Source organism: Morone saxatilis, unplaced genomic scaffold (assembly GCF_004916995.1).
Source record: "Morone saxatilis isolate NCDOM2014 unplaced genomic scaffold, NCSU_SB_2.0 Contig19, whole genome shotgun sequence".
In the NCBI taxonomy this organism is placed as follows: domain Eukaryota; kingdom Metazoa; phylum Chordata; class Actinopteri; family Moronidae; genus Morone; species Morone saxatilis.
Genome location: NW_023339751.1, coordinates 9,769,853 through 9,795,847, shown reverse-complemented (window position 1 = coordinate 9,795,847; position 25,995 = coordinate 9,769,853). Strand labels below are relative to the sequence as shown.

The window sequence follows — 25,995 nt, the reverse complement described above, 5'->3', positions numbered from 1 at the left end:
TAGTGGCTTGTGCAGATATTAATTTAGCATAAATAAGCAGTTGTGCAATTAAGGGTTATTACATTTCACAATGCTACTGCATAAGCACTTGCTTGACTGTACAAGATGCATTTTTCACAGATGAATGCAAAATGTGCTTTTTGTTTGTTCTTTCAAGAATAATCATTTTTCCAAGATCTGAGGGGTGGGAAAAAACAACAACATATCAACAGGATCTCAAAGAGAACGTGAACTTGCACATAACAGAGGATTACCTATTGCTGGAAACCAACCGACCAGCATCGAATGAAAAGATGTTGCATACACAGTACAGAGGCTGATGGCTCTGCAAAGCCATCCACATGGCAAAGGTACAGTACTGCATATGTCTTACCAACATGCTCCACAGTTGTTGGAAGATGTTATCTGGTAAGACGTTGACATTCTGATCTCCTCTCCTTGTGGAGAGTATTGCTTTGTTACATTCAACATTTTGATCAAGTCATTCGGTCAAACTCCAGGCTCAGACTTCTGTACTGTAAGAGTCTGCATGCAATAAGAGAGCTGGTGTGTGTGTGTGTGTGTGTGTGTGATAGCAGCTAAAAGAACAAAGCTCACAAGCATTTACATCCAAAGTTTGAGGTTCAAACCAGCAGCTATAAATCATCTTTGATCTGTGACTCGGAGATGCAGCTCTGTTGCTTTGCACATCATATATATCTAAAGTGGCAAAATGGAAAGTTTGTAAACCTCATTATTTTTTGCAATTTTGGCTGAGTTTGTATTAAAATAGCTATGGAATACAGATAAAGGATGTTCTCACATAATAAATAACACTTAAAACACCAGCAACTAATTATTTAAATGACATTCAAATCAGTTTTTTCCCATTTTACAAAAAAAATTAATATTTTGTGTCGCATTGTCCAAATTTTAGTAAAAGAGTGAATTGAAAATGTATGAATTTATCCAAAGATTTATTATGTTGAATCATTCTTTATCTGTATTGGGATGCGCAAGTTGTGATTATGTGTAGTAAGACTTTTCACTGTGATAGGTGTTTTGTATAAAATGGGCCCACAAACAAAAAAAGATTGACAGGCGGTGTGCAAACTTCACATTGTTTTCTAAGTTACAATTAAAACTCATAACTAAAAGGTGAGATGAGATCCTCCTCTGGTTTGGATCAACCAAACATCCAACTCAGACCACAAACAGACTGAAAGCTGCACATTCAATCTAACCACCACTGGGTGCTCTCAAATCAGTTTCTTGCTCTTTGTCCCTGACCGCTTGTGACAAGTGGCTCGGGTCAATGTGGAGCAAGCGGTGTGAGTCATTCCAAGGCACTTGATTCTTTTCATTTCCTTAGATGATGAACTGAAAAATCAATAGTGTTCTTTTGCTAATGCCCTTTTCTCCAGGGTACAAATGCACTTAATGAAATGATAACACAATGCTTAATCAAATGCTACTCATCTAGGTTACAAACAGATACTCCCTTTGGTATGATGATCTTACTGTTTGATGACATTACTGCCTAAAAAAAAAGTGTGATTATTATCAGATTTAAAATTTCATGCAGTGTGATTTAAAAATGAATGCAATTTGAGAATTAAAGGAAAAATAAGTGAGATACATTCAAATAGTGACACAAAACTTAAAAAAGATGCTAGAGACAGAAGGCAAATCACTAACCTGAAAAGGCAAAAAACAACCTCAGTGATCTAAATTAAATTGACATGACACAGCACCGAGAGCACATACAAGAACAAAACAAGTAGAGTTGAAGTCAGTGTAACTAAACAACAGGCCTCAACACAAAGTATCAAAACAGAAGAAGTACAGGGTTCATATTATAGCTAACTAAACTAACTACAGCCAAAGAAAAAAGGTATCAGTGCTGTCATAGACTGCACGTGGTTACTCAAACACAGTCTGTGCTTCACAGGTAGGTGAAGTGGAGGTGGAAACATTCAAACTACTTTGTGGTCTCGGGGACTTTCCGGTTGCCATTGGTTGCCGTGAAGCTGTAAAATGCCCTGTAAAACCTCCAACCAGACCTTGTAGCAGAAGAGATACTGTTCCTGAAACGAGAGAGACAAAAGGGCACGTCTAGCTTTTGGGAACTGTTCCTTTTTTTAAAGCTTGAACTTTGAACTTCAACCCTTTTTTGTTGGCACTGACCTTGGTTTGAATCATCCCATGCCGTTGAAGTCTCATTTCTTTTACGATGTCGCTCACATTAATCTAAAGAAAGACAAGCCTGTTAGGCACAATTACAGCATATGGGTAAACTCGTCTAATTTTACATTTATTTCTAATAATAATAAATTAACACGTCTGCAGCCATGCTAGCTGCTCTGAGGCTGTGCACAACGGCAGCACGGTAATATGCTGATGTTTAGCAGGTATAATGTTTACCATGTTCACCATGTGTAAGCATGCTAACATTTGCTACTTAGCACTAAACAAAAAGTACAGCTGAGACTGAAGGGCTTTTTAAGTGTTTGGGTATAAATCAAAGTATTGGACAAATTAAGAATTTGACCTGATGATCATCAAAGTAGCACTAGCATGGCTTAAAAAAAAAAAAAAGGCTTCCACTCACAGGCAAATCGTTCTCAATGAGGCTGAGGAGAATGTCAGTGCAGATGAGAACTCCAGTGCGTCCGATGCCGGCGCTGCAGTGCACAGTGACTGGTCCCTTGTGGTGCACCGCCCTCAGGTAGCGGATGAAGCGAACCAGCTGCTCTGAGCTGTGCGGCACGCCGTGGTCAGGCCAGTGTGTGAACTTCAGGTGACGGACAAAGTGGGTCTCACCGGTCTGGCATAACAATAAGAAATGTTCCATCAAAGTTCAGAGCAAATCATAATATTAACGGCATCAGACTGGCGGGCAGTATCCCTCACAAATCTCTCACCTCTGTCGCCACCATGCGGATGACTTTAATGTGGAAGTACTCCAGGTACTGTTGGTTCTCCAGGTGAAGCTGGTACCTGCCGGTGTCCAGAGGCAGGCCCACCTTCTCTGGCCAGTACTTGTGACATTTGATCCTTCCCCGTTCTACTTCCTGGGTCATCATGGCGATGACGTCAGATTTGCTTTCCCAGATCATCTGCCAAAAGGACGGCACTGTGGACGGCAGAGGGCCCTGACAGGAGATGTAGAAGAACTCGTCATCGCCAACTTGCATGCGGATGTAGCTGGCGTTGATGTAGTCCTGATTTTCTCCAATGGCAACACGGGTTTTGTCATCTATGAAAGAGACAGAGGGAAAAGACACACATAAAGTGCATGAATTCATGACTGAAATAAACAAATTAGACCGCCACCCTCCCACAAACAGCACGACAGACATTCCTCATGTTTTTTTTTTATGTCTGATGAATCCGTTCATCTCTTGATCACAAACAACACACACTGCTCACCTTGTTGTTTTGCCAAAAGCACGCAATCTAAGTGTACAGTAAATAAAGCCGAGTAAACAGCTCTGAGGTCTGGAGTTGGGCTCAACAAACCAGCGCTGTGAAGAAGTTTGTTGGTGATGAGAGGGGTGATAGACCAACGGCAATTTGGAATGTTTTCTGGGTTAGCCCCAAACCTCCTGCTTGTGAGGTCAAAAAAGCCACAGACTGGAAATCAAGCTTGTTTAAATAAAATAGTTAAAGGTAATGGATCGGATCGGTAAATAACATTTTTCCCCCGGACCTTTTTGCACAAACAGCAGTTGTAACAGGCTGCAGGTATTTATTCCACTGGGGGTCACTATCCTTTTCATCACACTCATTCGTCTCAACTCTGACCTTTTTCACCCCAAAACACACTGAGGACTAAATGTTTCTATTTGCATGTGCGTGTGCTTTCCAGCACAGGTTAAGGTTATCCAGCTAGGTTTATATTAAGAATGTCCCCAGTAAAACATGTTTGAGAGATTAACCTACAGATTTTACCAAGCATCATCAGTGTTCACCAGATTCAAGCATTACATACCAGGGTGCAAGCAAACTGAAGTTCTATTAATAATACAGCTTGAAATATTATTCTCTCCTAATGCTGCTTCATTTAATAAAAATATAAATCCCAGATAATTAAAAGGTTGGTAACAAATTACATCTTCATCATTACATATTTGGCTGACTCCAAAAAAATTACAAGTGCAGCACTAATGAATTATTGATACTAATGTAGGGAATGATTTGCTGCGTAGTGTTGTAAACAAGTGTCTCTACTCCCTTCAGTAAAGTCCTTACAGTCAGCTTAAACTGAGCGGATAAGGAAAGTGCTAACACACAGGCTCCCCTGTAAATGCCAAGTCTGTGGGTATCCAGCTTTTACAAGCTTTAGCTCACCAGTAAAAAACTCCAACAGGGGAACATAAAATGAAGCGCAAGGGGTTTGAACAAATGGAGAAAGTAAAAGTTTAGATTCCTCCCAAAGAAAGTAAAAGTAAACAGGAGTCCTTGTTTGGACTTACATGGTAAGATGTCTCTGTAGCGATTCTTATCTCTGTTCTCAGGGGCTTTTCCCACCAGACAGTTGTCAGAGGGCTTCAGATGCTCCAGAGCCTGACATGAATGACACAATAACAAAAAGAAAAATGTATCACATATGGATCACAGTATGTCCGTCCATAAAAACACAATTCAGTGCTTTTGTTTCAATGTGTCACTGTGGTGAAAGGTTAAACGGCACATTAACTAGTCAATGTGTAATTTTCCCCTTTGTTAAAGTATGAATTATGCCAGTTGGTTACATTATAGCACACACCATGAACTCTTTGACCAGTTCCTGCTGGTCCAGTTGATGCTGCAGAATCTGGATGAGAGCTTTGACCCTGGAGCCTGAATACTGGCTGGTCTTCGCAGGGCTAATGAGAGCTAAACTGGCCAGTTCCTCCTCTGACACTATGGGTGGGCCTGAGGAAACACAACAGGAAAAGAGCGGGGCAAGGGTTGGTTGTATGGCTCAGCATTGATCCAATTTTAACTCAGAAGAACAGAAGTAGAGGAAAAGACACCTGTTTGGGGTGAGGTCATTTCCTGACCAGTGGCATCAAATACATCATCATCTTCTTCTTCGCTGCTCCAGCCGTCTGACTGGGTTTTCCGGATGTCTTTGCAGGACTGGTCCAAAAGTTTGGTGACAATTTGTTTCCTGGGGGAGTCAGGGGGGCAGGGGTGAGACCAGACCATTTTTACTCTTCGGTAGGAGGGGATGAAATCATGCAAGGCTGAGCTTCCTTTCCCTGCGACTTTTCCACCTAAAATACAGTATAAACAAGAGGCTAAAATATTTTTAATACTTCTTCTTTGTTTTGAGGCTACAGAAAATACTACTATACACTTCCTGACTGTTACACTAGTGTTGGCGTCTCATTGGCCATAAGCAACAGCATTTATCCCAATGTGGTGTTTTATTTATTGCTCTCTTCTGCCCCCTTGTGGTTAAGAGTAGAAGCCCAGCAGACCAAACCAAAAGAGCAGGAGAAGGAAATGGAGAAGAGGGGAGAGGAGATAAAATCAGTAGACAGTACAAGAGGAGAGTAGTTTGGGAAGTTACTACCTGTCAGAAGCTCCATGCAACATGTCAGTGACATTGAGGGATGGGCAGCAAGCTTGATGAGAAGGGGTGCTATTACAGCTCTCCTGTTCCACAGACAAGCAGCCAGAGTAGGCAACAGATGGGAGGAGCAAGATGTTAGTAGTACATGTTAGTAAAGAGGTAAGGAGGGGTGTGATTTAATTTAATTTAATGATTTAATTCTATCAAACTTTGACATCATAATTTCTATACGATAGTGAATGTATGTGTAGGCCCGTTAATGTATATGTTACCTGCTCAATTGTTGTCTCATCTGTTACAATAGTCAGTCGTCGTTGTGGTGGAGGAGGTGGGGAGGTAATGCACACACCAGCTTCGTTGCCCACAAGGTCTGATGTCGCCTCTGAAACAATGATAGTTGGACACAATATATTTAGTAAGGGCTGTTTTTAAGTCCTCCGGCACAAGTCTAAGTCAAATCACAAGTCTCCCAAATCCATAGTCTCTGAATGCTGACCATTTAAAAGACAGATTTTGTATTTACAATAGTGTTTTCAGTGTAAAGTCTTAATAATTAAGCAGGAGTTTACAGTTTTGCAATTCCTGCCTTGTGCTGTCTTATACTTTATTTATTTATTGTCAAAATGTTGAAGTCTTTTAGGCATTGAAAGCTAAAGTAAGATTATCAGTGCAACAGTCAAGTGAATATCAAGCCATATTTTTTGTGACTAAAATTGGACTTGTGTCTCAAGTTTACACATTTTTATTTCAGCATTATTATCCATCTAAAAATTCAAGATAAAAGGAAAGAGGGCTGTCAAGAGATCGTACCAGGGGGGTGCTCAACTGGCTTATTCAGCATGGCGTCAGGTGAGGAACTGGCATCAGGGCTGGACACAGGAGCCGGCTGCTCGGCTAAAATAGCTTCAGTCTGAGCGGACATGTTGAGCGGTGCAGGTGACTCTGAGTAGGTCAGGGGTAGGATGTCTCTGCAGATGGTGAGCTGTACACTGCCCTCAGCTTTACGTAGGATATCCACCACTTTATTGTGGCTCAGCCCAGACACAATCACACCATTCACCTAGAATATACACACAGTGAGGATCTAGATTTTCTCCAATTTGGGGGTAATAACAATGTACATGTATGATAAATTGTTACCTCTAATAGAATATCTCCCACTCTTAGCCGACCGTCCTGCTCAGCAACCCCACCGGAGCAGATTTCCCTCACTCTGAGCGTGCTGCCATTGGTTCCTCCAACCAAAGCAAAGCCAAGGCCTCTTCCTTCTGGTTTTGTGAACTCCACTTGCATGACGCAACTCTAAAGAGACCAGAGGAGAAAGAAGGAGAAAAAAGAATTTGGGGGAACAATCAGTTCAGTGTTATTACAGTGTATTTACAAGAGCACCTTGGATTCTGCAGAAAAAAGCCATTATATTGTTAATACATGAGTCAGATATTAAAAAAAGCCTGACCGACACACACACGCACACAGTGACCCCCCTAAGCAGAGAATGCATTTGCAGATTGACACACAGTAGACTCATGTTACAGTATGCGTTTCAACAGACACTTCAAAAGATGTGCAGTTAAATAAAAATAATAGATAGAGCTGGCAAAGAGGTAACAAAAACAGAGGGCTGCACCAGAAACAATGAACTTTTGTACAAAGATAAATATTATGTTCAGGAACTTACATCTTTTTCCTGGGCGAGAGAGACACATCTGAAATTTCCAGAAGTTCTATACACAGTTTCGACTGTAAAAAAAGAGAAGAGTTAGAGATTAGCTCTAAGCTAACAACGGAACTTCCCCTCTGTACCATTTTTCATCCATGCAACCATTTTCAGCCAATGAAATTTCCGTAGCAGACACAGAGAAAAAAAACAACACACACCAACCTCCCACCTCTTCGGCCATTTTGTAAGAGAAGTGTTGATGGGTGCGTCTCTTCTATGACAGGTGAACAAGGCTGGTCTTTTCAGACTGACCCTCTCCACTGTCCCTTACCTCTGCATGCACTGTCACCAGGCAACTGAGCTACCTGCCCTGTGGACCACTGGCTGTATGGCACTGTGTGTGTGTGCGTGTGTGTGTGTGTGATGGCTACAGTCCTGCAGTCCAATACACCAGTGGAGGGCCTGAGGCTTGCTAATTATTAATCCTGCTGTGAGAGCCCAGGATCTGTCTGTCAGCATTCAGATCACACACACACACACACAGCTGCAAAGAGAACTATCTTTCAGCACCGAGCTCCGGCTTCACGCAGACAAAAGAACAACAAGCAAAAGGGTGAAAGGGAAGCAGTTATCATGCTGATAGAACATGAAGGAGATATACAGAGGAATGAGTTGGGGAGAGAAAGAACAAACTCACCGTCTTCAGTAGGAGATTCTCTCTCTGGGGAGACGGGCTCTTCAAAACGAGCAAAGAACTTCTTGTCCTTTTTCCAGTCAAACAGACCTACAACAGAAAAACATGTTTGAAGATGCACTAGCATAAATTTTGCAAGGAAACGTTTGCATTAAAGGTGCTAAATCTAAAAAATAATTACAGTAATTGTCTTCCCAGAACACAGAATGTTTTCTGGTAATGATTGAACATAAATTATCCTTCAGTTGGGCACAAACATATCTGGTTTCTAGGCAATCCATCAGTGCATATAACAACCAAACTATCCTGTTTATGCGTCCTTGGGTTAACTCAAGTGAGGCGAAACCATCCCATAAATCCTTCAGTAAACCTTACCGTTCCACTTAGCCTTGGGGGTCACTGGCTGGTCGTCTCTGTTGAAAGACACAAACAGTACAGTCATTCAAAGAAACAAACACACATATTTCAATATCTGTTTAACCTTTGAGGACAGATACCTGAGGATTTTAAGTTTAACTTTACGAGGGGCGATCTCACAGGCTTTGACTGCATCCTCCAGGGTCATTCCTAGGGTGCACCTGCCACAGATGTACAGGATCTTGTCATTGGGTTGGACACTGCCCTCCTCGCTGGCTGGGGAGCCTGGCACCACCTGCAGACAGTAGATGCCCTGCCACTTGCTGCCGATGCCTCCTGTCAGCTTTATACCTGAGGAGGGCACACACATACGTTAGATCAGTCAGTATGTGTCTGTATGTTCAAAATGTGTGAGAATATGTACATATGTGTATCAGTGCCCCACCCAGCTGTCCTGAAGGTGTCTTGTAGAGAACTATATCAGGCAGGCTGTCACAGGAAGGTGGGGCCACCAGGTTGGTGACCGCCCTCCCCAGGGTCATATTCAGCCTTCTCTGAGATGACCTGAGAATCGTCATGGCAAAATCATCTGCCACACTGGTAACATCGTGCCCATTTACCTGGAAACAAATGACAGCTTTGGCAGCACATACTCTACACAAACAGCTCACAACAAAATTATGTTTCTTAAATGTGCAGAAATGTACGGATCTGTGTTTGTGCATACTATGACGAGCCTGTCTCCTGCCCTGAGTCGCCCGTCTGCCTTGGCTGGGTTGTCCAGTATTTCCTGTATGTAGTAGCAGTTGTCCAGCTTGCTTCGAGTGATGGTGAATCCAAAGCTTCCACTCCTGGACTTGGTCAGAATCACTGTCAGCTCAAACTCTTTAACCAATCCCTGACAGGCAAGAAACAGTGACATTGTTTATTTAACAGCTACAGAAATGATCAAAATAACATTAAAACAAAGACATAATTTTCATCACTTCATGTTTAAGCTTAAACGTAAAAATGGTGACACGGTGTCACCATTTCTTTTAATATATGTTATATTGTAGCGTATAGCCCATAACTTTTTATTGAGCATGATATAGCACAGTAAGTGATGATATAAGTGTGTGTTTGGTTAAATGGATTTATGCTGAACACAATTTGGAAACATTATATAGAAATAGCTGAAATACTTTTTGCCATCTTGTCTCTTTATGTTGGTTATATGGTGGCATCACAATTGAAAATGAGAATGTTCCGGTAAATGCTTTAAGAAACTATATTTATTGACGAAGGTAAAGTGAGCCAAGGACATGAAAAACATCACAAACTTGCCTTTCTTCGACTCTCTTCCTCATCCTCATCATCCTCGTCATCATCATCATCCTTGTATTCCCTTTCTTTCCTCTCTGGTTCTTCCCTCAGCTGGGTGTGGCTCTGGGCAGGAGGAGGCAGCACTGGGGTGGGCAGTGTCGAGGAAGGCGGACTGACACTAGCAGACACAGAGGACATGACCTGGGCTGTGATGGGGGTCAATGGTAGAGCAGGAGGCTGGGGTGGAGGCACCACAGGCCTACCGTTCTTGGAGATGACTTTGTACTGACTTGGGAGAAGCCCCTGCTGGATCGGGTGGTGCTTGGCTTTTGGTGGCTGGGTTGTGAGAGGTGGAGATGGGTGGGAAAAAGAGCAAGTGGTCGGGGTGTCAGACATGAGGCTGAGTGGCAAGATTGGGGTTGTGGAGGTTTGAGATTGGAGGGCTGCGGGGTTGGTTGTTGGAGTGTGAGTGCCCAGACTGAAGGGAAGGCTGTGAGGAGGGTCCAGTGTGGAGCTGATTGTCAGGTATTCTTCATCTGCCATGATAGTCAGTCCATTTCCCATCAGGCAGTAGGTCACACTTCCATCTGCTTCCTCTCTGACTCCACTGCACATAAACAAACAGCACATAATGTTTACATAAAATACTACTTCATCCAAAACTTAAAAACAATTCTTTGCTAGAAATTAAACGATGTCCAACTAAAAGAGCAGGTTGAGCCAGCACATAACTCACACCAACACAGTTAACCTTTGTTTTGTGGGTTGGACCAAATAATTTTTCAGGCGGCACACTGCTTACATGTCTTAGCTGTCTTGTAATTCTATTTTGAAATTAAGTTAATAATTAAATATTTGAAGACAGAATGAGTAAATTTTAGTATTACTTTTAATACAATAAAATAAAATTAAATTAAATAATCTTAAGAGCTAATTTTATCCATCTTCATCAATTCATAAATGCTTTTGTATGTATACATTTTATTTGTTTTATTATAATCAAACACTTTAAATGTCTAAAATTATTTAATGGCACAAACAGCTCATTCCAGCCATTGCATGAGTTCTGACTGAGCGTAGGTAGGTGGACACGATTTTGCCAAAATTGTTAAAGGTGCCAATATTGTAGTGGAAGAGCATGCATTATTATGATATATAATATATGAATATGAATATGATAATGCAGTACTAAACATATGACTGGACATGGAAGACCACTGATTCCTGTAGTTAAAGCAGTTCTTAAGTAAAATCCATTGTTGCAGAAATGGCTACAATATTTAGTGGCTCTATTTTCTGTGAAAATAACAAACTTTTTCTTTTAGCATGACAGACTACAAAATAATAATTGATAATAATACAAATTTATAGAAAACCTTTTATCACTGTGTAATGCAATAATATGTAATAGTGTCTATATCTGATACATTACCTGGTGTATACATTGTTTGAGGCAGTCTTTGGACAGACATCCATAAGCGTCACATTTGAGCTCCTTATTGTTGCCACATCCTCTTCCCCGTCCTTCCTCTTCTCCTCTGCTTCCACTTCCTGTTGTTCCTCTGGTTTCCCAGCGATTTGTTGTGGCTCTGGTGGCGGCGGTGGAGAGCCAGAACCTGGTGAGGCAGGCGAGGTGGGTGCTGTTGGGGAGGCTGGTGAGGCTGGTGAAACTGGTGATGGAGGTGATGTGGGTGAGGTGGGCGACGGGGGTAAGCGAGGAGGAGATGGGGGAAGCTGGTCGGCCTGCACTTCACTGTCCAAACTCTCCTCGGCCTCTGGGAGTGATGGAGCTTCTGGGGGAGGTTCTGGGCTTTCCTCTGCTGTGTTTGTCAGATCTTCTTCCAGGGTGGGGGCCTGCTTCTGGGCAGCCATTTTGAAATCATACTGAAACTTCAGGAGCTGGCTGTAATCCTCTCCTAGTCGGATGTCCAGAGACCGAGATCGGACCTCACGGAAGGGTGCTGGACTCTACAGAGTCAGATAGGGGGTAAGATGGTTCAGGGTCAGTGTGGATTATTTAGTCCTAACTTTTTTTTTGTTGCATGTGTGTGCACTTGTACGTGTACATGTAAGCTTACCAGTGTGTTGTCATCTACATCATATGGTAGTCCAGGACCTGGTCGGCAGATCAGCAGATGAACTTCAGATGGGGCGCCACGTAGCAGGAACAAAACCCTCTGAAACAGCACCAAAGAAAGTGTGTTAGAGTACAGAGGGCTTGGATACAGACTCAAAATGTGCAAATCTATTTAACTGTTAAATGTTAAAATGCACTTGTGTGAATGCCATTGTAACTCCTTGGCAGTACACAAAAGATTAAATGACACATCAAACACTAAAACCAGCTTTCTATTTTTGGAGTATGAGATTAAAGGATTAGTGAACTGATGACGTGGTTGAGATCTTAAGAAAGAGCAGGGTTACTGGAGCTGCTCACAAACTCACCAGCCCATTCACAATTAATTATCCACAGACAAAATTACCTACTGTGCTGCTTTTAGTGAACAAAGTTTGTAAAACACTTTTTAGGCTGTAGTCAGCAGCTTGTAAACCAGTCTATTCTTTTAAGATTTTTCATTGTTCAAATAATGTTGGAAACAAAATCACAACAAAACTACTTATATGCAAAAACAAGCCTTATCTATGAATGTGGAAACTCACTGGTATAAATATGTAAGGATCATTTTAAATACCCCAAACCTTACCTGGTAAGACAGGTCCTTGACAGGCACTTTGTTGACAGACAGAATGATGTCTCCCTCTCGCAGCAGGCCACTCTCTAGCGCTGGTTGACCCGGGAACAGGCGTTTGATGCGGACCACGCTGCCACGGTCTTGCCCCGAGCGCAGCTGCGAAATGTTAAAGCTGAAGCCGAGGCCGGACAAGCTCTTCCTCAGTACCACCTCGTGTGTGTTTTCTAGGAAAGAGGAGAGATGGAGGGGGATCTTAGCGCATTAATGTGTGTTGTGTAATCTTTAATCTGTAAATCTGTAAAAAAAATAAATAAATAAAAAAATGTTTATCAATCCCCCCAACACACATATCTTCCTATGAGAAGTATTTAGTTTTGCATAAATGACAAAATGTGAAAAAGCTGACCTTTTTCACATTTATTTACACCCTTTCCAGTAAAGAGAGGAAGGCTTTGTAGATGAGGAACTGTCCCTTTAACCAAACTGAACAGGCAGCTTCAAGGTTTCAGTGCATGCAGTCTCGGGGGGACTGAAGGAGCGTCAGCTCTGGATGACTCTGACAGCAACCACAATGTAGCTGTCAGATGACTCACAGTCACCTCTGGGCCATGTGTGCAAGTGTGTGTGTGTGTGTCTTTTTATTTTTTCTTCTTTTGTGAGCGTATGTGCCTCTTCGTCTCCCCTCTCACCATCAGTCACAAAGCTGTAGTCCTTGGCTCGACCACTCAAGGTCGTTTCCATGGAGACTTCTGTCCTGGGGGGCTGTATGTGTGATGGATTGTGGGCCAAGGGGGGGCAGGGTAAGTCAGGTCTGGGCTCCAGTATTACTGTGGGCTCCCTTTCCAACAGCAGGTTCACCACCTATGGGGAACAGATGCACATACACCCCTTTCAACATGTGCCATCATTGTGGGTACAGAAAATACTGTACAGTGTCACCAGCTACTGTTGTTTTTTCTGTGTATATTTATAATGAGCTTTAAATTGAGTGAATTGCAAAATTTTCTTTAGATTACTGTAGATAAGGTCGAAAAGGTTTTAAGTGTCCAACAGGTCCCTGGAACTAAATGATAAATTGGTCGGATCTCTTATCCCTTTATGGTTCAAGTTTAGGTAATTCAATTCTGTAAGATTAGGTAAGGATTGGTATCTCGGTTGAAGGAAATCAACATTGACTGTGGATAAGAAATAGGATCTGAACACTAGACTCTGGAAACTGAACATCAATATATGTTGTTTAAAACAGTTTTCTGGAGAAGAAATCATATTATACTGATTTTAATGCTATCATATCAGCAAAAGAGAAAGTATGTTTGTGTCTAATTGTTGTTTGCTTCATGTACGTGTGTGTGTGTGTGTACCTCCCCAGTCCTCTTCAGGCACTCGACAGCTTGATAGTGAGTCACACCCCTCAGGTTGGACCCATCAACCTCCAGCAGTCTGTCACCTGTCATATGCACAAACACAAATCTCATTATCATTAGCAACATCAGTACATAAACGGTTTGTATGTGTGTGTGTGTGCGTGTGTGTTGATCGTGGTTGATGGGCATGTCAACAAATCTAAAAGTCGTTCCTGCTCACTGAAGCATGGGCCGAGCAGATACAGCACAGTGGCTCCAGTGGCACAACCATATGCAAACAACTGAAAAAATAAATCTCAATATTGTCACAAAATGCTTTCAGAACAACTTCTTTACAGGTTTTGGACCATTCATCTTACAGGGCCAGGTTACCTTTGTTTAATTAACATTCAGTTATTTAATATCTTGTTTTAGAAAGTTGATAAATCTTTGGGTCTGGGACGAATGTGGCGTACACATTTTACAGTGTTATATCCTTTGACGGTTGCTTTTGCTCCTATTTCTTTACTTAATCAGAAGTTGAGTGAACATCCATCATGGCACTAAATCCAACCTTTACAGAACCTTTTGTGAGCATATATTGAAATGACAAATGAAAAGATTACCTATCTGAATGCGTCCATCCTGATCTGCAGCACCTCCAGGCACCAGACTCTTGATGTAGATGCCTCCATATCGCACGTTGGTGTTTATTCCTCCCTTTTGGCAAAAAAAAAAGATTACAAAGAAGTGATTAGTCAATGTCAAAGGGCAGGCCTCAAATAGCCCTGGAAATGTAGACTGACTTAGTGTGTAAGGATCCAAGTTACTGGGCATCGTAGCGTGTTACCTTTTGGCCTTTCTGATTTAGTCCCATAAATCGATTTGCCTGAGCTGATCTCACAATGTCACTAAGATCGTGGCACAGTTTACATGGGTTTCGATATGTCAACAATGAAATGAGTCACAAGTCTACATAAACAGAGTAGTAATCTATCAACTTACGTGCTACCGCTGATTTAGTCATAGTAAGGAGTGGAGAACATAATCAAAACATACCTTACTAACTTAAGCTAAAACTCCTATAAAAGGCCATTTTAAGAAAAGTTGAATCACCACCTCTCAACAAAAGCTGATAATTAAAGGTAGTATTTATTGTTGTATTAGACTGCATTAGTTTGAGCTAGTTGTAACTAATAAACTGGTGAGTTTATAAGGTAAATACTGTACTGTTTAACAAAAGGGAAACACTTCACTCACAGCAACACTGATGCCAAGACTGCCGTTGCTTTTTTTCAGCTCCAACATAAACCGTTCCCCAGTTTTCAAACTTAAGACAGACGGGGACCTGGAACACACATCCTGAAAAACAGCAAGAAAGAAGAAGAAGAAGAAGAAGAAGAAACATTTAGATTGAAAAAGGCAAAAATTAGGAAAAGCTAGTGAGAGTTTTCAGGACACTTGTGATGCAAGTGAATGGCAACAACTCAGTTATTTAATTAATTAGAGCACTTAATCCAGTTAACAATTAGCGCTGGTTCAACTCTTTCATCAGCTTTGACCTCATGTTGACACTTTTGCCTCCATGGAGACAAAGTCACTTATCTCTAATCATTGTTAGCAGAACGTTGGTTCTGACCTGGGCATCATGTATTCGCACGACAGGAATGTGAAGCCTCTTGCCCAGTTTTGGGGTCGCCATATTGGACAGAGTGATGGCCTCCTCCAGTTCCTCCACGGCAGGACGGTACTCTGTGCCACTCAGTGTGGTCTGTGACCCAAAGCTCCTCTCCAACGTCAAACCGAGAGTACTTTGACTCAAGGAACCGCGTCTGTCCTTCAGAGACTCTGATAGGGAAAAAAACAGGTGGGATATATAGGACATTAGTACACATATAGGTTGCATTGAGTGACAATATACAATTCAAAATAATGGTTTGACAGTAATTTAGCATTGAAATCTTACGTTTAGGCTGCGATACAATGAGCTCCACCTCGTCAGGGCTGTTCTGTAAGATGGCTGCAGCGTCACTGAATGTTACTCCTTCCAAACTAGTCTTGTTTAGGGATATGAGACGTCCACCTGAAAAATCAACAAATCATTACAAAATCCTTGTAACGGGTTGTCGTGTGAAGCCCAATTTTGTCTCTAGCAACGCTATGTTGTACGTCAGGTTGTAAGCCAGTGTGTGTCTGTGTTTCCAGTTCCCATTGTCGGTGCTTCTTACCGGATTTGATTCGTCCATCTTTGTCCGCAGGCCCATCGGGCACAATGGAAGCAATGAAGATCCCAAGGTCAAGTTTACCTGTATTGTCCTCGCCGACGATCACAAAGCCTGAAACAGGACCAGAGAGGAAGTGAAGACAAAAGCCTTCTGTTAAAGAATCAGATACGTGGCACTCGGCTCATTAATTTTACATCAGGTCCGCCTTAATAAACTCACCAAAGCCCAGTTTCTGATCTTTCTTAAGGTTCACACAGACTATTTCTCTCTCAGGTGGAGTCCTGGTTGGTGTATCAACTGCAAAGCACATGTTTTACATATTGTAAATGGACCACTGTAAATGTATTTGTATATTTTCTGTAGCTGGCAGGTCAGACGTCTAGCTCTTGGCTCACATAAACAAACACATTCACATCTATGGATAATTTAGTCTTGTTAATTGTCCTTCACAGACTCAACACAATTAAACATGGGATTTTCTGACAGTGATCTTGATCACAACCATTAAAACTGAAAAATGAGGATTAAGAAGCTCATGCTGGCCCAACACCTTACTAAAGATGCTTAATGTTAATTCTTTCTTTAATTTGCCACTACACTGAATGTGTTAACAAAAAGTAGATATAGTCACCTCGTATGGAGGAAGAGGCATCAGAGTCCTGCTTCTGTAGTGAGACACTGGACATCATTCTGGGAATCGACTCTGGAGTGCTACAACACATGTGCACAGTTGCATTATAAATCTATTTGCTAATGTTCACAGGGAACAGGTTTCTGGGTTAGGGTTAGAGTATTAATGTTATTATCATCAAGGGCTACCTCCAACACTGTCGCTCTCTCATGTCCCTGAAGTCTCCCGCTTCTGGGAGGTCCTTGTTCAGCTCTCGGCTCATCTCCCTCCTCATCTCTCTCTGCTGACGTAGCCTCGCCTCCAGCTTGGCGGTCAGGTCGTCACAGGACTTGGAGAGGGAGTCTGGTTGACCGGGCGTCAAACCCACATTGTTCAACATACCTTCTGAGCAGGAAATCCGCTTCAGGTTCAAGTTACGATCCCGGTACGACATGTACTTATCCATGTTTTCATCTGGAGAAACAGAGAAGAATCAGGTGTTATTTGTTCTTGGTTATATATACAAAAACAATACATTGCACACAATCACTGAAATATTCCCACCTGGTATCATGGTGTGGTTGAGTTGTCGTGATGTCATCTCACTATGAAACTTGTGCTGTGCTGAGCAGAGGTTCAGTAGGTACTGTGCTATTTTCGAGCTTTCTGTTACAAAACTGTGCTTTTTCCCGCTGGGCCCGCCACACTCTATAATCAGTTTACGGCGCTGAAAGACAGACACAAGTCACCATAATTTTACTCTGAGCTTCATAATAAAATGAGCTGTACAAAGTCAAATCTTATATAGAAAAATCTGACTGAAATGCCACTTATTTTTTACCCCGGTGGATATGGAGTCGGTTTCCCTCCAGAGGAAGCGTCTGGTGACAGTCCGGACGTGGTTCTTCATCTCGTACACGATGATTCCTTTGGCACAGACTCCCAAAACCAACTCTCCCATCACTGGCCTTTTCTCTCTCCCCACTCGATGGAACATAACGCCGTACTCCGGTAACTGCTGGGCAATCTGAGTGGTACATATTTTATACATATATGCATTACATTTTAAATTGCATTTACTTAAACACTTATTTTGACTTACAGGAAGTATTATGCAATTAAAATCAAGTAGTAATAACAAGTTATGAATTTAATATACTGCAAAATGAAAAATAAGCAAAGAATAAAGTAAGGTACTGAATAATGGAATCTGTGTTTTTGAGTGTGAGTGGATGCATTTGTAGTCTGGTCACCTTTAGGTACTCTATTTCTGCCTCTTCGGGGAGCATCTGGGCATGACTTGCATGTAGTCTTGGCAACTCTTCCTTGACAGTGGGCAAGGCCAGCTTCTCTAGCATCCTCTTTGACACGTAATGCTCTGGCTGGTAATAATTCTTACCATACAACTAAAAAGACACACAAAACAACCAAATACGCTGCTGTCACATACTGAAATATGATGCTGGTATTTAAAGACATGAGGTGAATATTTTTCTTTTTGTCCTTGGTACCTCTGGCATGTAATCTCCAAACTCAGCCTGCAGAGCAAGAGCAACCAGAAACAAGCCTGTCTCCTCATTACAGTAAAGCCTGTCCTCCAAGATATCCTTACGCAGCTGTAAGTAGTACTGGTGGCGGGTTAGTTTGTGCCTAAAAAAACAGGGGAAAAAACAGCACATTTATTTAAACTATGTTTTTCTATGAATACATTTACAACATATAAGTAAAAAAAGAAAAAGTACAATACTTACAAAATGAAGGAGATATCATCAACAAAATATTTGACTCGAAGAAACACCAAAAAGGAGGATATCTGCCCTTTTTTCCAACTGTCAGGGGCAACTTTGGAAATTTTTGTTTCATGCTCCAAAAAGAAATATTCATCATCTGCAGAATGACAAAGAAAAAAGAAAAAAACATCTTTAACCTAGAAACAGGCATAAAGCAATAAATTCAACTTTATTTAGATGTTTATGTTTATACAAAATGTGAATAATAGAAATATTATCCCAAGTTCAGCCCATGTTGGACATTTTTAAATTCTATTCTAATGTCTGATGTGCAATCAGATTAGGTTAGGTCCCATATAATATGTCCTCTTACCATCTAGGAAGGCAAGACCAAAGTAGAAGTGTTCAACCAGGTTTGCGTGAGCCACCACCATGTCAAACACATCTCTTGCTTTGGACTTAATGTCACAGCGAACCACCACGTACTGTCCGTTAGGCAGCACTACAGTCACTTCTCTCTGAGAAGAACAAGAGCGTCCCTTTCTGGACTGTGGTGGACACACACAAGCACACAGACACACATGGACATGAAAACAAAACCTACAGACATGCTCACATACATGTACAAATACTGTACATGCAAATATTCAAACAGACATTTAGCATGCAAGAAAAAAAAATTAATAATGTGAAGCTATTTACATTAACATTAAAACAGTAGAGATGAACAGGAATAACATATTTACCACAATAGATCCTGGAAGCTCGAGAACAATTTGTTGTTCGTCTGGCATTCTGACAAACTCAGGACCCAAAGCCTGAAAAAACAAACAAACAAATTAAAATATAAATAAGCACACATCCGGCAGGCTTTGTGCCTTTCTAAATGCTCTGCTGTCTGCTCTTAGAATTAAATTTGACCCTCACCCGCTCTAAATACTCCACAGCTCACTGTCATTCTCATTCAGCTAAACACTGTATAACAATATCCCTGTGATACAGATGGAATAGTTGCTCTGATCCCACGACATACGCTTTTAGTTTATGTTCTACAAAAAAACCTTTCCCTTTAAGTCACTGAATAAAAATTATTTTTTAAATCCCTGATCTTACCTTCGCTTTCCTCTGGCTCAGGCTGAGCGAGGACTCGCTGAAGGTGATGGAAGGACTGTGAGATCTGCCTGATGTCTTGGGAGAGCTGTCGTGGAGGGGGCTCCTACCAAGCCAACTGCAGTTGCTGTCCCTGTGACGAACCCCACGAGGGAGTCTGAGGGGAGAAAGGGGATGGGGCGGGGAAGGTTGGATTGTGTAATAGTTGTGCAGACGAGTTGGAAAAGTCAAACTCTGAGACAATGTCATGTCCCCTCAAAGTCACTACAAACAATGAGGGAGGAGAAGTGGATGGATTCATTTATGTTGGCATGCACACACAGATGAGAACACAGAACTAAAAAATATTTTTCTTACTACAGTGTTGGTGGTGATGGTGTGTGTTCGTATGCATGCATATAGTCCTTACCTGTCTAAAGAAGATTGGTACAAAGGTGTGGGAGAGCTCCTTGGTCTATGTCTCCAAGGTCTCTGAGGTAAACTCCCTAGAAAACAGGCATTTAATGAGCAGCTGCATTGTCAAAAGAAGCATCTTACTGCTGGAACACACATTAAAAAAGTTGTGAAAAAGGAAGCATTTATTTAAGGATTACATCCACACACCAGAGTTAGGGATTTTGTTAAGTGGACACAAGATGAATTAGTTTTCCTTCTCTCTACCATTCTCTGTCCTCTTTTCAGTTTTGGTTTCACATGCGTACCTGACTTTGAGTCAGAGTCCGTTGAGTATCTTCTCCCTTCAGCACTCCCATCACTGAAGTCTGAAAATGGCCCTCTCTTTCCTGTCAACCAGGAAAAGAGATGAAGAGCAAAGATGAAGGGATGACAGCAATGTTTGATTCCTGTCCGTCTTTGAGCACCCCGGAGACGCTGAGATGTTTGGACAGAACTGAGGCTAGAAGAGGGTTTAGCCTGAAGCAACTACGCTCGGTATCTGATTATTGGCTCTCGCAGGAACCTAATCCTGGGCTTGCTTTAGGTTAAGAGTTTAATCCTGTTGACCTGTACACTTGAGTCAAAAGAAACGAAATGACTGCAACTACTATGTAAATGTGTAGGGTCAAAGGTCAGATTGATTTATGATGAATAGAAGCAATAAAGCAAGGTGGAATACCCCATGCATTACACGTATCTCAGGATTATTTTCATATGGCCAAAAATCTTTTTTGTGAGTCATCTTGGTGAGTTCTAGAGCACTAAATCATACTGATGTACAGTTACGTAAGTCAAAAGCCCTTATGTTCAACATCAAAAGCTTTGTCCTCTCTTATGTGACGCTGTGGAAGTTACGTGTATTTACAATACTCACCATGAAGTCTCTCTCTGATCATCTGACTCCTGCCACTCAAAGGAACGTTACTCTCTGGCAGAGAGCCTTGATCCATCTGCAGGAAAAGAAACCACTAGCATTCACAATCATTTTTTGTCATTATGCAGATTATTGTGCAGCGTGCCTTTAAATTCTCACACAAACACGATGGCCTGCAGAAAAGCTGAAATGCTTACAGACCGGAACACGCTCGTAGGTGGATGTCTAGACTCACTGATTCATGAAAAACCTCCTCCACCAGCTGTCTGATGACTCTGGTGGGCGATGGCAGGATGGAGGCTTTATGCTGAGATTCGCAGGCTTCCAGGATGGAGTTGAGATTTACCCTCCGGTGGGCCAGGTCCTCACACATGCTGAGGAGGAGGCTGTTTAGATGGTCACTCAACTGGACTGGCTGAGAGGAATGAGAGTGCAAATTCATTATAACAATAGAGCCCACGCCTCTATTGTTGATCTACTGTGAAGGTACTGAAATAAAAACAGCTTTGCATGAGTAGTTCCCACCTGATTTTGAGGTAGGTGAAAATCAACTGACCAGTAGAGAGTCATACCCAGTGAATACACCAGCATCTGTGCAACAAAATGAATTGTTTAACGACTGGAAATGTTGATAATGTCAACCAACTCTAAAATAAAACCAGGTTTACTCTTATATACATGTATTACTGTTGTGCTTAATTATATGGTAATGTTTTAATGATTTATATTCAACCCTTGCACCATACATAATAACCTAAGCTTAGCATAAGTTATCATTATGGTTACATACCAACAGAAATGATATGATCTATGTGTTAAAATGTAAAGCTAAGTTGACACACAACATCTTGTGGTCAAGCAGGAGAGCTATAAATATATAGTAAATACAATCCAACAAATTAAAAGGGAATTTATATAATAGACCCAAGGCTCAAACTATGAATAAAAAGCCAAAATACAAAATGTAATAACTCATAAACTAATAATAATTTATACATGGTTTAATTGATGACAATTATGTTGATCACTGTTGGAACAGAATATGGCCAAAGGTTACAATGGTTGTTATTGCAAACTGTATTGGTGGCGTTCACAGCCTATGATGTTTTATACAGGGGGTTAGATTTCCTGCAGCTCTTAAAGGTAAATTTCTCTAATATAAATGCTCATCTATGGCTTATATAAATAGGATAAATATGAGGCGTTTATCAAGGCAGATTACTTTAAGTTGTTTGTGAGACAAGAGCATACATATCTGACAACTGCACAAACATTCAGATTATTTCTTTAGAGGCTTTTCTACCCTAATGTTAATACATCAGGGCTCTGAAGTTCAGAATTCAGGACAGAGGTTCCTTTGCTCAGCCACTAGATGGCGTGCTTAAAACTCAGTTGTCCTTCAACTCTTGACATCCTGAGATTTTACACTCCAAGGAAAAAAAAACGCAGGATACGAGATCAAAGTTACTGATTGAAAAAAGAACTGACACTCGTCAGCGTTTGACAGCTCTCCCGTCGACTTTCACAGGAGCTGTTAGGACAGGTGTGAGGATGTGTGCACTAACCCTCTCTATGGCAGGTTTGGTTGAGCTGGCACGGCCCTGCAGCATCTCTGGAGCGGCGAAGGTGGATACCTCATCTGATAGGCCACAGTTCTTAAAAGCTAAGGTACCAGTGGCTGACAGCAGCAAGGAGGTGGGGCTTATGATATTACACATATTGTTCTGACCTTAAAAAAAAAAAAAGTGGGAAGGCTATTATATATATATGATTCTGTTGAAACAGTTCTACGGTAAAGTCACACTGAGTAACCCAACAGAGATACAGCAAGATACATCCAACTTATGTTTTATACAATGCAATAATGTAATGGTCAAAGCAGTAAAGAATGGTGTGCAAGAAGAGGAGGTTATCTAAAAAGCTTTACCCTTATAGGAGACATCCACTAAAGACTCTGCAGTGCCCATCAGCAGGGACCAGACCTCCTCCTCCAGCAGAGGTCCCCCTCGTGCCTCCAATACTTCAGCTAATGTAACAAATGTGCTGCTCATCCTGCACACATTCCAAGCACGCACCTGAAAATGTAACACACATTTATACATACAAAAACACACACACACACACACACACACACATATACACACCCAAAACATTACTTATTAGTTGTCCAAGCTGATATTCGGAAGAGAGGTTTCATCTTTCTGGCTTTACACAAATTAAACATCTACAGGAGTTTTATGAAAGACTTGTATGTCTCTCAGCACTCATGAAAACAATTTAAGCTCTGCGTTGAGCCGCTGTTCTTCGCTTGGTGTCAAGCTTGTTATCCTTTCATCCTCCCCGCTACGCATTTCTACTTCATATTTAAATCTCCCAGGAAGTTCATAACTGTTGTTGACACAGCCCTGTCAACAGTATTTTGTCTTTGAAGACAGTTATGAGACAGAGTTCTGAGAAAAACACAGTTCTTTGCACTGGACTCTGATTAGATTATCTTAGGCCATTAGTCTCACTGCCTCTCGCTCTCTCTGCTCCTCCCATTTCGTAATAGGCTTTCTTCTGACCGGAGGGCAGTTCTGAGGAAGCTGTGCTGCTGGCACCGAGGCAACTGTGTCATGATCCCATGTTAGTTTGTTGTCCCATACTGTGTAGGTATTACCACGACTACATACAGTTGAGAGTGTGGAGGAGAAATTATAGAGAGGATACTAAAGAAACTGAGACTAGCTTTCTTACTTTCAACATTATTCACACTTTTTACTATGCATCCATTATATAACATGTATAATACAAGTTATTTTGACTATATTATATATCTAGTTCTGTCTTTTCTTTTCAGTCAGATTTAATTTTCACACATTTAATCTATATTAAAACATGTCGACTGGGGTAGATGCATACCTTAAAACTGAACCAATCCAACAGTTAAGTTTCTATCTTGCATAAACATTTACATTAGTCTTAATGGTAGAAATCACTGTAACACATTGATGTGAAACCCTAGACAGATTTGACAACATGAGTATATTACTGAATTAAAACTGACATGTTGTGAGTAGGTTTAACTACATTTTCTCAAACGATTAATAAACAGAAAATGTTTTCCTGATTCACGTAAAGGCTGTGAAACCCAACCTTCATGCTTTTTATTACACTGGATCTGTTTTGTTTTTTTGTGACTGTCTGTTCCTCTAAATGTTCCCGAGCAGTAATACAATAGGCTACTCATCGACAACCACATAGCGTTCTGAACCGAGCAACATGCATCCACTGATAGACACCAACCTAATTACTTTAGGCCTGATTAAATCCTTCACTTAAACTGAACTTATCTTGGGCTTATGACACCCAGTTTGTCGCCTGAATACCTGGAAAAGTCACACAAAGACAAAGTGTGAGGCACAAAACAAAAAAAACCTCCTTAAACTGCTCAAGGCCATTCAAATGAGAGATTCAATCAATATATTGATAAATCATCCTACTGTATCCCTGCACACTGGTTTGTCATTATGAAAGGATTGAAAATGAAAGTAGGAACCCTGCCAGGTGCTCCCACCCATCTACTCCTGTACAAAAAACTTTAGCAGCTGTTTCCCATCAAAGTAGTCTGTGTCCAGGTGTAAAGCCTAATGTGGTAATATTGTGAAGGCCTACACTGCTGCAGGGAACAACATAGAGCTCTGGATTTTGGTTGCTAGTTATATCAACACCAGACTGTCATGTGGATTTCAGGCACATTTGGATCTGTTCATTAGCTGGACCAAATCCTATTACAGCATCTGCATTCCCTAAATCACAAACCTTTAAAACTTCATAATTAGGAATGAATTATACAGCGTAAAGAAAATCATTTTAAACGATCTCTCATGCACTTACAGGAATGTCGTTTGCTGTCTGACTTTAGTATCTAATAATTTGATATATGTCCATTTTACACACCAGTTGCCACTGCAATATCTTTCCTCCTTGGCTCTCTAGGAGTGCAAACATCTTCATCGCCCCTAATTCATTATGTTTGGACTAAAATGCATAACATGTCATTATCTGAATGAGCCAGTGAACAGTCAAATCTCATAATCCTGTTATAGACGACTACTGATCCATCAACCAGACAACCACATGATGTATAGACACAGACCGGAGGAGAAGCTGCACTGAATTCTTGGGAATTTGGGACAACATGCTGCTTCTTCAGGATCTAGGTCTCTCACAGCCTTCTTTCTCACTACAGTACAAAGACATTTTACACATTCGGGTACCATGTAAAAAACAAAGTATGATAGTATGGGCATTAAGCTACTGTGGCCAGAGTCTTAATTTATGTAGCTACAGCATAAGGAGCCTCTAACAAACAACAATACCCCCCAACATGATTTTTGTCGACACAGGCCTGAATATGAAGGCTGTACTATGCATTTTGTCTCCTCCAGACTCTTAAAGGTAAATCTCAGCACAGTCCTGTGGATGTTTAGCTCAGGGTTAGAGCCTGAATCAAAATCTAAACATGAAGACACCCACCCCAATTCACCCAATAAAACAGCACTGTAGGAAGGGGGAAGATGATAAAGAATAGCTCAGAGGTGGAAACATTACCTGGTACCATATGTAACCTATGCCAGCGGTCTGATCCTGTGTATTATCTTCAGTGCTCCCACCACGGATCCAAAATAATCCTTGTGATCATCGCATTGCTGCTTTGACGTCCTCTCAGCAAATGCTGCTCCGCTCTGGCAGGTAATTCATCAATGACACCAACTATACATGCATGGTGCCCCATTCATTTGCTCTGTCGCCACCGGCAGCACCACGCTGAAGATCTGAAACTTTTTACTGTAATTGGGGCTATTCTTAGCTTCTCGCCTTTAAACACTTAATTGGATTAGCCTAGCGGTTTGACAGCGACAGGTCAGAGCCACCAATAGCGGCTGGCGTGAGATCAGCTACACCGATTAAACTAAATCCGTCTGACGCCTAAAGGTGCGGTGGATCCCCCGGCGGTAGGTGCGCTACAGAGGAGCCTGGAAAGGACGAACGACCTCGGCCAAACGAGCGGACTGTAGCCTGCTGCTGTCGGGCTGCTCCCCCACAATGATCATAACACTGCGGGCTCTCTTCGAACAAGGGGTAAGAAACCGTAGTAGCCTCGTCTGCTTGCTGCGGGAGTCGGTGCTGGGACGTTTATCCATGCCGGTCTATTGCGCGCAGCTTGTCTCTGCAGGGCCTGGGGTATCTGCGCAGGGACAAGGATAAATAACAACCATCCAGGGCTGTCAGGTGGGTGCAGGGAGAATTTAAACTACTCAGCGCTAAGTTAACGTAATTTTACCTAATGTCCTTATTCAGTCACATGCCTTCGCGGAGCATGGCTGCGTGGTTCCCTGCGTTGTTGTAGCGTATAAGAATGATGGATGAAC

The 25,995-nt window shown here is 41.6% G+C and overlaps 1 protein-coding gene across 1 annotated transcript; it reads right to left on the bottom strand.

Annotated features, from left to right (window-relative positions):
• On the bottom strand, window positions 1-22,632 carry ptpn20 (protein tyrosine phosphatase non-receptor type 20). The gene is made up of 46 exons (XM_035662941.1): window positions 22,509-22,632; window positions 22,147-22,310; window positions 21,107-21,172; window positions 20,817-20,996; window positions 20,582-20,657; window positions 19,974-20,054; window positions 19,682-19,757; window positions 19,276-19,429; window positions 18,909-18,980; window positions 18,536-18,710; window positions 18,184-18,319; window positions 17,944-18,082; window positions 17,686-17,838; window positions 17,274-17,459; window positions 16,997-17,159; window positions 16,642-16,906; window positions 16,454-16,533; window positions 16,042-16,119; window positions 15,826-15,933; window positions 15,564-15,680; window positions 15,237-15,445; window positions 14,858-14,959; window positions 14,224-14,317; window positions 13,616-13,701; window positions 12,944-13,115; window positions 12,267-12,478; window positions 11,640-11,738; window positions 10,994-11,529; window positions 9,583-10,168; window positions 8,984-9,154; window positions 8,702-8,876; window positions 8,397-8,607; window positions 8,275-8,312; window positions 7,903-7,989; window positions 7,224-7,285; window positions 6,686-6,847; window positions 6,356-6,605; window positions 5,818-5,927; window positions 5,546-5,628; window positions 5,001-5,137; window positions 4,751-4,899; window positions 4,458-4,548; window positions 2,904-3,238; window positions 2,591-2,806; window positions 2,167-2,229; window positions 1-2,066 (listed from the first exon to the last, which is right to left on the bottom strand). Exons 1-46 carry the CDS (start codon window positions 22,630-22,632, stop codon window positions 1,956-1,958), a joined length of 7,140 nt encoding a protein of 2,379 aa, XP_035518834.1. The 3' UTR covers window positions 1-1,955.
• Window positions 22,633-25,995: the final 3,363 nt, after the last annotated feature.

Bases quoted from the DNA above. Each gene is read 5' to 3' on its own strand.
- ptpn20 (XM_035662941.1), bottom strand. From the start codon at position 22,632: ATGAGCAGCACATTTGTTACATTAGCTGAAGTATTGGAGGCACGAGGG. The intron at 16,907-16,996 runs GTGGGAATATTT...CTGTTTCTCCAG, and splicing joins CAACCACACCATGATACCAG to ATGAAAACATGGATAAGTAC. The intron at 15,934-16,041 runs GTGAGTTTATTA...GTCCTGTTTCAG, and splicing joins AGATCAGAAACTGGGCTTTG to GCTTTGTGATCGTCGGCGAG.